The sequence below is a fragment of the Penaeus chinensis genome, chromosome 6 (assembly GCF_019202785.1).
Source record: "Penaeus chinensis breed Huanghai No. 1 chromosome 6, ASM1920278v2, whole genome shotgun sequence".
Classification (NCBI taxonomy): Eukaryota; Metazoa; Arthropoda; class Malacostraca; order Decapoda; family Penaeidae; genus Penaeus; species Penaeus chinensis.
The window spans coordinates 39,294,434-39,306,933 of record NC_061824.1 but is presented as its reverse complement, the minus strand read 5'-3'; the positions used below and the strand labels follow the sequence as shown (position 1 = coordinate 39,306,933).

Sequence of the window (12,500 nt, the reverse complement as noted above, 5' to 3'; positions counted from 1 at the left end):
ACTATAATCTTCAATTTAGATTAACTAGTATGTCTGATAAAAGTAAAAAGGTGATTTTTAAAAATATCTCCATTTAATCATCTAATTTATTATCTTTAGTATAACGGACAAGTATATAACGTAAATTTGCAGAACGTAGAACATGTATCATAATGTTTCCTGGATACGTGATACAAAAACAAAGATGAAGACAACAAATTTATGCAAAGGACCGGTTTCGACTGACCACAAAAGGATTAATTTTCGTTTGGAATAAAATATCAAAAATTAATAATATTAAGTCTCAGGTTCTTTCATAAAAAGGATCTATGAATGCAACACTGTCCATTCGTTATATTTAATCATTAAAGTTTTAAGTGAATAATGAGTGTACACAGAGGGGCTCTTGTCAATTCACATATTCATAATTAGGTCCATGATCCACCTCTCCTAGGCTCTTTCTTTCTTTCTTTTTTTCTTTCTCTTTCTCTCTTCCTCTCTTTCTCTCTCACTTCTCTCTCTCTCTCTCACTTCCTCTCTCTCTCTCTCTCTCTCTCTCTCTCTCTCTCTCTCTCTCTCTCTCTCTCTCTCTCTCTCTCTCTCTCTCTCTCTCTCTCTCTCTCTCCCCCTCTCTCCCTCTCCCTCCCTCTCTCTCTCTCTCTCTCTCTCTCTCTCTCTCTCTCTCTCTCTCTCTCTCTCTCTCTCACTTCCTCTCTCTCCCTTACTCCCCCCGCTCTCACTCTCTCTCTCTCTCTCTCTCTCTCTCTCTCTCTCTCTCTCTCTCTCTCTCTCTCTCTCTCTCTCTCTCTCTCTCTCACTTCCTCTCTCTCCCTTACTCCCCCCTACTCTCACTTTCACTCACCCTCACATAGCCATCTCTCCCTCTTCCAGTGTACATAGCTTCTAATAAATAAATACAAAAATAAAAAATAATAATTATTGCAATTTTATGCATAGACCTGAGACTCAATTTGAATAAATAAATGAACTTCGGAAAAATAGAGGCATAATTAAGGGAGGCAAAGATCAAAATGAAATTTATCACGGAAGGAAATATATCACTGGAAATGTGTTCTGTGTTAATCTATGTCAGTACATTTTATTAAGACTAAGATCATCACTTGAGAAAAATGCAGAAGGTTGTGATGACTCTACAGCACCGCAACATACTCCTATTTATTGCTTGGTATATTGTTAGACTTCTAGAGACTGTCTATTATAACTATCTATTGGGTGATATATCAGAAGTGAGTCTGTGAAATAGATACAGACATGTACATATAGATAGATGGATTGTAAGTCACTAGGATTTTTTCTTTTCTTTTTTTTTTTTCTCTTCTCCTTCTCCTCCTTTATTCTCCCTCTCCTCCTTACTTCCATCCTCTCCTCCTCCTCCTTCTCCTTCATCTCACCCTTCCTTCATCTACTTCCTTCTCTCCATCTCCTCTCATCCTCCCTCCTCCTTTCCTCTCCTCCTCTTCCCTCTCTCCCCTCCATCCTTATCCTCACTCCCTTCCTCCTCCTCTCCTACTCTCCCTCCTCCTCCTTCTCATCTTTGCTCTCTCTCCTCCTCGTCCTCGCCCTTTCCCTTCTTCCCTCCTCTTCCTTTTCCTACCTTTCCTACCTCTCCCTCCCTCCCACTCCTCCTCCTTCCCTACCTCCTCCTCCCTCCTTTTCCCTTCTCCTCTCTTCCTCCTTCCCTCCCTGCCTCTCCTCCTACTTCCTCCTCCTCCCTCCCTCCCTCCTTTCCCCTTCCCTTCCTCCCTTTCCCCCTCCTCTTCCACCTTCCCTCCCTCCCTCCCCACTCCTCCACCTTCCCTCCCTCCCTCCCTACTCTTCCACCTTCCCTCCCTCCCTCCCTACTCTTCCACCTTCCCTCCCTTCTTCCCTCCCTCCCTCCTCCTCCCCCTCCCTCCTCTTCTTCCTCCTCCTCCTCCGTCCCTCCCTCCCTCCCTCCCTCCCTCCCTCTTCCACCTTCCCTCCCTCCCTCCAAACTCTTCCACCTTCCCTCCCTCCCTCCCCCTCTCCTACTCCTCCACCTTCCCTCCCTCCCTCCAAACTCTTCCACCTTCCCTCCCTCCCTCCCCCTCTCCTACTCCTCCACCTTCCCTCCCTCCTCCTCCTTCCCCTCTCTCCCCTCTTTTCCCCCTCCTCCTCCCCCCTCCCTCCTCTCTCCTCCTCCTCCTCCCCTCACCCTCCTCTTCTTCCTCTTCCTCCTCTTCCTCCCTTCCCTCTTCTTCTTCTTCTTCTTCTTCCTCCTCCTCCTCCTCCTCCTCCTCCTCCTCCTCCTCCTCCTCCTCCTCCTCCGTCCCTCCCTCCCCCCTCCTTACCGTGCAGGGGCGGGGGCGGCGGCAGGCGGGGGGGCGCTCCCTCGAGGCCGACTCCCGAACCCTCGAATCTCGGCAGCGGTGACTCGTCGTCCTCCTCCATGTCGGGCTAGAAGAACACCAGGGGGGGTTGGAGGTCAAACAAAGGGGGGTAAAGGGTACAGGGGGGTATGGGGGTGTTATTAGAGGTCAAGAGGTCAAGCGCACGGAGTCCGGATGGTAAAAAAGGTCGTGGCCTCGAGATTGTGCTTTTCTTTTTCTTTTTCTTTGAGGTTCATGGTCCGTCGTTTAGATGAAAGGGTTGAAATTTAGAGGATTCAAGATCAGTTGGCAAAGTCAAGAGGTGAGTTTGCAAAACCAAGATCGAGAGTTGCAAAAGCAAGACCTGAGTTTGCAAAATCAAGCCTTGAGTCTGCAAAATCAAGGCCTGAGTTTGCAAAACCAAGATCGAGAGTTGCAAAATCAAGGTTTGAGTTTGCAAAATCAAGATCAGGACCCGGACCTCAAACGTTAGAACTCAAAACTCAAGCTCGAGACCAAACGCGACCAAGATCTTATCTTTTTATATCAGTACTTTATGACTTTTCCAGCGAAGAGCATCCCGCCTGAATTAATAACTTTACTTCTGATCAAAACTACTTTACTTTTTTTTTTTTTAAACCTCGAAGACATGCGGGTGTTCTAAGACTTTCTAAAGCCGTTCTGTTAAATATTCTAGAGTATACTAGGATGTTCTAAAAGCAATAATCTTACACTAATAAGGGTCTGTTCCTTTTTTTTTTTTATCTCTCAATAAACACAATTGCCTCTATATTTCTCCTTTTACCTTCTAAAAATACCTTCTCCTACAGCTACAGTTAGAATTACTCTGTCCTCTCGAGTCAACAAAGAGGATAATATTTTACGTTGGTGTGTGGGAAGCATGTATTTATGTGGCCTTACCTGTTGCAGCGAGAATATCCTTGCTTTGTATTATCGTAGTGTTATTAATACTATAACAATAATAATTATAATAGTGTAATAATAGTATCTGAGTCACCAAATTCCTTTTTTTTTCTTACTACAAACTACTACTATTTTATACTTTCTATACTGCTGACATGCCCTCTTTTTGATGCGCTTTGTTATTAATGGTCTAAAGTAAAAGGAAACTGAAATAGTTAGACTAATAAGTATATGAATATATAAATTAATAAATATTGAAGTAATCCGTTCATATTTTGTGTATATATTTGTTACATCAAATGTTATATCAACAGAATTCATATACAACTAATGTTCAGATTTTCATGTATAGGTACTTTGTATTTATTATCTAATAACCTCCATGCATTATAGAACCTAGTTAATCATCTAATATCATTCATTTTCTAACCTCCTAACTCCTTCACTGTATTTGCAACAAATTGAATTTACTAATCTCATACAAAATTATGTATATCCTTTTAGCGTCGTAACCCTCCACTTGTAAATTACACCACTTACACATATCTGATGATTCTGTATCCCCTGCAATGTACTTGCAACTTACTTCATTTACTTCTGTCTCTGTATTTCTTTCATGATTTCGTATCCCTACACTTTATTTATTTATTTATTTATTTTATCCACCTTGCACATTTTCAGATAATAAAATTTGTAAATATCTTATAACTTCGTATCCCTAAAACGTGTTTACAACTTACTCCACTTACCGAAATCATAACCATAACTTTATTCCATAACCATAAAATGCATTTGCAACTTTCACACACGCATATCATACAACGTGAATTTATATCATAACCTCGTATCCCTAAAGGCCATCTGCAACTTACTTCCCTCGCCAAATGTATTAATTTCACTCACGCCAAATATATTCATTTGAAACACTTGCATTTGCAACTTATCCTCTCCACTTTGCTATCCACTTTACAGCGCTCATTAATCGCTCATCACTTAACACGAAGATAATATTGGTTATCTTGTGCCTTGCTTCACCTTCGTTAAGGGCTGAGCATTTTCCTTTAAATTCTATACGCATATCCTAATGACGTGAATAAATTAATTCCGTTTCTTCAATATTTATTCCTCGAACCCTAATATCTAAAAACCTAATCTTACTTATTATTATTATCATTTGAAAAAATAATTCTCCGATTTGCAATATAAAAAGTTATTATACACTACGTCCTCAAAGGTGCAATGATTCTATCTTACTCACTAAACTATGATGAAGGAAAAAAATCCTCATGTACCTAAGTGTATATTATCAATTATGATAATAATTATAATGAAAATTTAAACAGTTACCCCTAACCCGAAATACGTTATATCTGACTAACAAGTATGTAACTATTTTGCCTTATTTCTTTACCTTCTCTATTTCCATGTTTTCTTCTATTTCATTCCTTTTTTTCTATTTTTCCCTTTTCTCTATTTCCTCCTTCATTTCTTCTATTTCTCCCCTTCCTTCAAACCTATGGTGTGCGATAAGGCTCATATTCCTTATCACTTGACACGTATCAACGACCTTCTTTTCTCTCCGGCGTCTATTAGGGATTGTCTCCTCTTCTTTACTCTGTTTTATTTATTTATCTTTTAATTCCTTTTTCTTCTATCTTCACCTTTTTGGCGTTTTATTTCATTTTTATTTTCATTTACGATATGTCCCGTTTGTTTATTTACTTCTCTTGAGTTTTCCTTCGTTCATTTTTTATTTTCGTTATTCTTTTTTTTTTTTTTTAAGTTATCTGTGCTTACACCCTTTTCTTTTTGTTTTTCTACTTACCTCTTTTCCCTTCTCGTTCTGCGAATTTTATGCATTATTGTTATTACTATTATTCCCTTTTTACTTTTTTTTTTCTTTATTCAAATTACCTAATTTGACTTTTCCAATTTCCCTTTTTTTCTTATTCTACGTAATTCATTTTACTTCGTCCTTAACTTTTTTTCTCTCTCTCTCTTTTCAGTTTCCACTTCCTCTTCAGGTTTATCTTCTTTTTTTTAAATCTCTCTCTTTTCCTTTTCTTTTCATTTTTTCTTTTTTTATTTCTCTTCTCTTTTCCTTCTAATTCTTTCTTTTTCTCCTTTGTTTCCTCTTCCCGACTTACCGCGAAGTAGTCTCTCTCAAATGTCTCTTCTCTTTTTCTTTATCCAAAATTCTCTCCTCTATCCCCTGTCTCTTCCCTTTTAACTCTTTCTTTCTCTCCTTTTTATTCCCTCTCTTCCAGAACCTTACTTACCATAATGTCGACATATATTTCTTTTTCTTTCTCAGATTTCTCTTCTCTTTCCCTCTAACCCTTTCTTTTTCTCGTTTTCCCCTCTCCTCCATTCTCTTTCTCCTCTCCCTCCCTTTCTCCCTTTCCCCCTCTCCTCCATTCCCTTTCTCCTCTCCCTCTCCTTCTCCTCCTTTCTCTTTCTCCTCTCCCTCTCCTTCTCCTCCTTTCTCTTTCTCCTCTCCCTCTCCTTCTCCTCCTTTCTCTTTCTCCTCTCCCTCTCCTTCTCCTCCTTTCTCTTTCTCCTCTCCCTCTCCTTCTCCTCCTTTCTCTTTCTCCTCTCCCTCTCCTTCTCCTCCTTTCTCTTTCTCCTCTCCCTCTCCTTCTCCTCCTTTCTCTTTCTCCTCTCCCTCTCCTTCTCCTCCTTTCTCTTTCTCCTCTCCCTCTCCTTCTCCTCCTTTCTCTTTCTCCTCTCCCTCTCCTTCTCCTCCTTTCTCTTTCTCCTCTCCCTCTCCTTCTCCTCCTTTCTCTTTCTCCTCTCCCTCTCCTTCTCCTCCTTTCTCTTTCTCCTCTCCCTCTCCTTCTCCTCCTTTCTCTTTCTCCTCTCCCTCTCCTTCTCCTCCTTTCTCTTTCTCCTCTCCCTCTCCTTCTCCTCCTTTCTCTTTCTCCTCTCCCTCTCCTTCTCCTCCTTTCTCTTTCTCCTCTCCCTCTCCTTCTCCTCCTTTCTCTTTCTCCTCTCCCTCTCCTTCTCCTCCTTTCTCTTTCTCCTCTCCCTCTCCTTCTCCTCCTTTCTCTTTCTCCTCTCCCTCTCCTTCTCCTCCTTTCTCTTTCTCCTCTCCCTCTCCTTCTCCTCCTTTCTCTTTCTCCTCTCCCTCTCCTTCTCCTCCATTCTCTTTCTCCTCTCCCTCTCCTTTTCCTTCTTTCACTTTCTCCTCTCCCTCTTTTTCTCCTTTTTCCCCCTCTCCTCCATTCTCTTTCTCCTCTCCTTCTCCTTCTCCTTTCTCTTTCTCCTCTCCCTCTCCTTCTCCTCCTTTCTCTTTCTCCTCTCCCTCTCCTTCTCCTCCTTTCTCTTTCTCCTCTCCCTCTCCTTCTCCCCCCCCCCCCCCCACTTACCGCGAAGTAGTCTTCCATAATGCCGACATCTCCTCTGCCGTCTCCGGAACCAAAAGCAAAAGACTGGAATGCAAGAACAAGCAAGCAATCAACATAATGATGCAACATAACAGGAAAAGAAACAAATAAATCAAAATAAGTCATGAAGACCGCCACGTACTCTAACTACGACTTCTAAATGCTTTCTAAATTGCCGTTTACATTGAAGAGGCACGAAGGAAGAAATGGAAGATGGGAAAGGAAGAGAATCCTTTGATGGATGCGTGACTAGTTTTAAAAAAGGAAAATAAATGTTTTTTTTTTTTTTTTGAGCAACAGTAATTCAGAATATAAATCATAATAATGCTAATGATATCAATAATAATAATAGTAGTAGTAATAATAATAATAATAACCTACAAAGTCTACTAATAACATTTACTGAATATTTACTACTTTTACCAGACCAGATTTTTTTTTTCTTTTTTTTTTTTTTTAACAAGAAACTTTCTTTGTGGAAAATACTATTAACTTGACCAAAACAAAAAAATGCAAATGAAATATGCCACTTACGTTTGCCATCAAATATTGGTCTAAAATCCAATATTGTTTAAATACCAAGCGAATTCCTTGACTGAAGTACGGGGGAAAAAATCTAGTCTGGTATTTCTAAAGCTAACTTAAGATAATTTTTTTTTTTCATGATGGAAAGATGTCTTGCTTTTAAATGTCCATCATGCTCTGCCAGTGACACCTTTAAGGTCGACTTCTGATTAAGCAAAAAAAAAAAAAAAAAAAAAAAAAAAAAAAAAAAAAAAAAAGGATACAGTAAATAATAACAATAACATTAATCTTGTAAAATATCATTTGTAAAGCTAGAAAAAGTTGAAAATACCAAAATGTTCAGGAAATCGATGCCCAATGAGAACAGAAAACATTTGCAAATGAAACACCGCAAAAAAAAAAAAAAATTCTCTATCATGCATACTTAAACTTGATTGGTAACACTGATCATAATATTGCATAATGATAATAATAATAAGAGCAACAAAGTTTTATTTCGATAATAGAAAACACCATTGCCTGAAAAACTACTTGCAACCACATTAACCACTAAAAGCAGAGAACTAATGTTTATATTTTTAATTCCTCAAAATTCACTCAGGAAAAAAAACAAAACAAAAAAAAAAAAACAAAAAAAAAGAAAAAAACTAGAATAATAATAATTAAAAAAAAAAAAAAAATATATGCAGTACACCTAAACAAATCTAGAATAGTAATAATCATTTCAAAAACACTTAAAAATAACCTTGTTCAAAAAAAGCCATTTCAAACAACGGATTAAACAATGGAAGCAAATTCTAATTACATTTACTTATCGTATTTGGTTCTCTTGTAGATTTTTGTGTCAGTCTATGTTGACAGTCTAGTGATCAATTGCTTACCTTTCCTTCTGTGTGCTTTGTGCCTCCGAGCCTGTGGGTTAAAGGCCTCCTTGGCAAATACATAATCTTCATTGGCTTGTGTCACACTATTGGTATATTCAAATGGATGTTTGGGAATAACTCATAACTTTAGGTAGATGTTTGGGAATAACTCATAACTTTAGGTAGATGCTTGGGAATAACTCGTTTGGGGCAGATGTTTGGGAATCCATATTTTAGGTAGATGTTTGGGAATAACTCGTTTTGGATAGATGCTTGCGTATAACTTATTTTAGGTGTTTGGGAAAAAATTACCTTGATAGATAGTTGAGAATCCCCTAATTAGATAGATATTTGAGAATGCCTTGTTTTTAGACAGATATTTGAAAAAACCTTATTTGATTGAGATGAACATTTTAGATGAAGGTGTAGTGCATGTGATTTGCCAGTATGCTATACGTTGCCACAACCTTGATTACATTAGATTATTACAATCAGGTGCATAAATATTCCTTTCGTAACTGGTGTAGCTTCAAATTTTCTTACCTTAATTTCAAACCAAAATTTCCACATAACTGTACATTTGTATATAACTAAATTATCTACACAAACCTAAATATATATCTAAGTTATTAGATGTAAGAGTATTAATCTAACTTAGAAATGTCTGTCTACATTAAGTCAGCCAACTTAATTACTGCCATTATAAGCTATAATCGTAAATAACTCCAATTATAACTTCGCATTACCGTTACAGCAACTCAAGCCATTAATCCAATCAAAAGATAGCATTAATATCGAAGCTCCTTCATAACCTTTCATCGAAATTCGTAAACGCATTCATCAACATCCTAATATGAAGCATAATCATCTCTTACAAATTTCTCACGAACGCCTTTCTTGCCTCTCGAAATCACCAATTCTCGCTCGTGACTCGCTGATCATGCGCCTTTTTTTTTTCTTTTTTTTGCGAAATTCATCCACATAACCCCAAAAATAATTAACATGACCTACTCCTCAATCTCCAGACCCATTAACACACCATTAACTCCCATCGCCATACAACGCCTGTGGGTCTGCTGGCGGCGTCCACACTGACCATGCATTCGCCACCAGGCAACCAGGCAGTCGGGCAGACGTTGCGTAATCAGGGCAGACACACCGGCTGCCAGAACCGGTCATGCCCCAAAATAATACCCACACCTATCGCCCCATACATACGCGTGGGGTTTTAAGTGGAGTGGGGGGATGGGGGGGGGGGAGGGAGAGGAAAGGAAGAGGGAGAGGGTGTGATAGGAAGGGAAGCATCAATGTCTTTATATGATATAATATGTATATATATATGTATGTATGTATGTATCTATGTAGGTGTGAGATGTGTGTCCCTTTAAATATATATAAAAGGTAAATTTATTTGTGCCATCAAATAGACATAAGGAAATAATAATAATGATAATGATGCCGTTAATAATAATAATAATAATAATGAATATAACAATAAAAATAATAACAATAGTGATTAATAATAGTAGTAATAATAATAATGATGATAATAATAATAATGATAATAGTAATAGTAATTATTATAGTAATAGTAATAAGAGTAATAGCAACAATAATGAAAAAGACAACAGTAAAAATAATAACAGATATTATAATATGACCAACAACAAACACTAGAACCCCCTCTCCGCCCCTCCCCCCCCTTTCGAGAGGTAGGAACCTCTCCCCTCTCCCCTTCTCCCCCTCCCCTTTCTCCCCTCTCCCCTTTCACCCCCTCCCCTTCTCCCCTTCCCCCTTTCCCCCCTCCCCTTTCTCCCCTCTCCCCTTCTCCCTTCTCCCCTTCTCCCTTCTCCCCCCCTTCCCCTTCTCCCCCTCCCGCCTTCTCCCCTCTCTCCCCACCCCCCCTCCCCCCTTCTCCCTTGTCCCCCCCTCCCCTTTTCCCCCTCTTTTCCTTCTCCCCTCCCCCTCCCCTTTCTCCCCTCTCCCCTTTCACCCCCTCCCCTTCTCCCCTTCCCCCTTTCCCCCCTTCTCCCTTCTCCCTTTCTCCCTTCCCCCTTTCCCCCCCTCCCCTTCTCCCCCTCCCCTTTCTCCCCCCTCTCCCCTCTTCCCTCCCCTTTCTCCCCTCTCTCCCCTCTCCCCTTCTCCCTTCTCCCCCTTTCCCCCCTCCCCTTCTCCCCCTCCCCCTCCCCCCTCCCCTTTCTCCCCTTCTCCCCTCTCCCCTTCTCCCCTTCTCCCCTCTCTCCCCTCCCCCCCGTCCCTGCCCTGCTTCTCCCCGTCCCCAGCCGTCGGCGCGCGAGGGGGACACGCGAAGGGTTAATCGTCGTAAGAAGTTGTCCCTCTCGAAATAGCCTCGCGCAGGTGGAGGTGGGGGGACGGGGGGAGATGGGGGGAGGGGGAAGGGGGGAGGGAAGGAAGGTGGGGTGGAGGTTGGGGAGGGAGGTGGGGTGTGTGGGGTGCGATGTGGGGAGTGGGGGTTGGGGAGGGTAGGGAGTGGGGAGGTGGGGGAGGGTAGGGTATGGTGAGAGGGGGTGGGAGAAGGGGGTGTGGGGAGGGGGGAGTGGTTGCCTTGGTTGGTGGGGTGGGTAAGGGAGTGGGGAGTGAGAGGAGTTGCCTTGGTGGGTGGGGAGTAAGTGGGGGTGGGTGGGGAGTGGTAGTTAGGGATTAGAGGGAAGGGGTAGCCTCATGGGGTAAGAACAACCCCGGGAGGAGGGGTAGGAGGGGAGGAGGGGCGCTGGGTAGCCTCATGGGGTAGGGAAGGGTAGCCTGGGGGGTAGAGTGGTTGTGGAGATGGGGGTAGGAGGGGAAGCGGGGGTACAGGGAGGGCACGGGGAGCGTAGGAAATGATAGTGGGGGTATAGGGAGGGCAGTAAGTGTCGAGAATGGCACTAGGCAGGGTAGAGACGACAGTGAGGGGTATAGGGTGTTGCGGGAACTAGGGGAGGCTGGGTAGGGGCAGCGAGGGACGTCCGGCCTCCCTCCCCAGCCCCTGAGACGCTGATTCGACACTTATCTCCCCGCGAACACTTAAGATTCCTTTGAGGCGAGTCGGAGCGGCCTTAATGCTGGGATTGAGATTACATACAGAGGGAGAGGGACGGGGAGTGAGGGAGGGGGAGGGCGGAGGGGGAGGGAGGGGGAGGGAAGAGAAGGAGGAGGAGGGAGGAGGAGGAAGGGGGAGGGAGGGAGAGGTGGGAGAGAAGGGGAGGAGGAGGAAGGGGGAGGGAGGGAGAGGTGGGAGGGAAGGGGAGGAGGAGGAGGGAGGAGGAAGGGGGAGTGAGGGAGGGGGAGGGAAGAGAAGTATGAGGAGGGAGGAGGAAGGGGGAGGGAGGGAGAGGTGGGAGGGAGGGGGAGGAGGAGGAGGGAGGAGGAAGGGGGAGGGAGGGAGGGGGAGGGAAGAGAAGGAGGAGGAGGGAGGGAGGGGTGGGGGGGAAGGGGAGGAGGAGGAGGGAGGGGGGGAGGGGAGGGAAGAGAAGGGGGAGGAGGGAGAGGCCGGGGGGGGGGGGGGGGGGGGGGGGGTGGGGGGGGAGGGGAGGGGGAGGGGAAAAGGAGGAGGGGGAGGGAAGGGGGTTGCTGGGGTAGTTCCTGTTTTTCCCGGGTTTGGCGGGCCGTTTTCGCCCCCATCCGTTTCGTTTTCCCTTGTCCCCCCCTTCCCTCGGGTCTTTTTCCCTTTTTTTTTGTCCCAAAATTTCTTTCCTTTTTCTTTTTCCCCTTTTCCCCTTTGGCCCCCTTTTCTAATTTCTTTTTTTTTCTTTTGCCCTCCCTTTTTCCCCCCCCTTTTTAATTTTCCGTTTTCTTTTTTTTTTTTTAAAAATTTATACCTCTTTCTTTCCTTCCCCCCTTTCTTTTTTTTGATATTTTCTACCCTTTTTTTTTAAAAAAACTATTCCACCCCTCCTTTTTTCCACTCCCCCCTCCCCCCACCCCCAAACCCCCCCTCCCAGCCCCCCTTTCTCGCCCCCGCCCCGCCCCCCCAACCACCAAAAAAAAAACCACAAAACCACAAACCCACACACACACTCCCCTCCCCACACAACCCCCACACTCACCCCACCACACACAACCCCTAACACCACCAAACCCTAGAAACCCCCGTCACCCCACATCCCTTCCAAAGGGTTTCCCTTTTAAAAGCGTATCCCCTCATCCCACTCGTTTATTTTCGGCTTTCATCTTGTAATAAACACCCCCTTTCCGTATAAAAAACTATCAAAATTTAAAAATAAATTAAGATGAAAAAAACTTAAACCAAAAAGAAACTGAATGAACCGATTCTTGTCACTAAACACAATAAAATTTATTATACACACAAAAAAAAATCAAATAAATATATTTTTTCCTAATCAATATTGTTTTAATGATATCAAGTGAAATAGTAAATTTAAATAAAAACTTATTGAACGTGCAAAAACACGAAATTTTTTAAATCATTAGCAGTTCGATCAAATAAAAGTATGAGGAATTAATTATTCATTAGT

The 12,500-nt window shown here is 42.7% G+C and overlaps 1 protein-coding gene across 5 annotated transcripts in view; it reads right to left on the bottom strand.

Moving 5' to 3' along the window:
• The window catches only part of LOC125026331 (collagen alpha-1(I) chain-like), a 146,246-nt gene that overhangs the window by 37,386 nt on the left and 96,360 nt on the right, over positions 1–12,500 (bottom strand). For all 5 annotated transcript variants that reach the window (XM_047614694.1, XM_047614695.1, XM_047614696.1 and 2 more), the window contains exons 2-3: positions 6,620–6,682; positions 2,310–2,415 (exon numbers count right to left, since the gene is read on the bottom strand). In XM_047614694.1, coding sequence (XP_047470650.1) covers positions 2,310–2,415; positions 6,620–6,682 — 169 coding nt within the window. The remainder of the gene's footprint in view (positions 1–2,309; positions 2,416–6,619; positions 6,683–12,500) is intronic.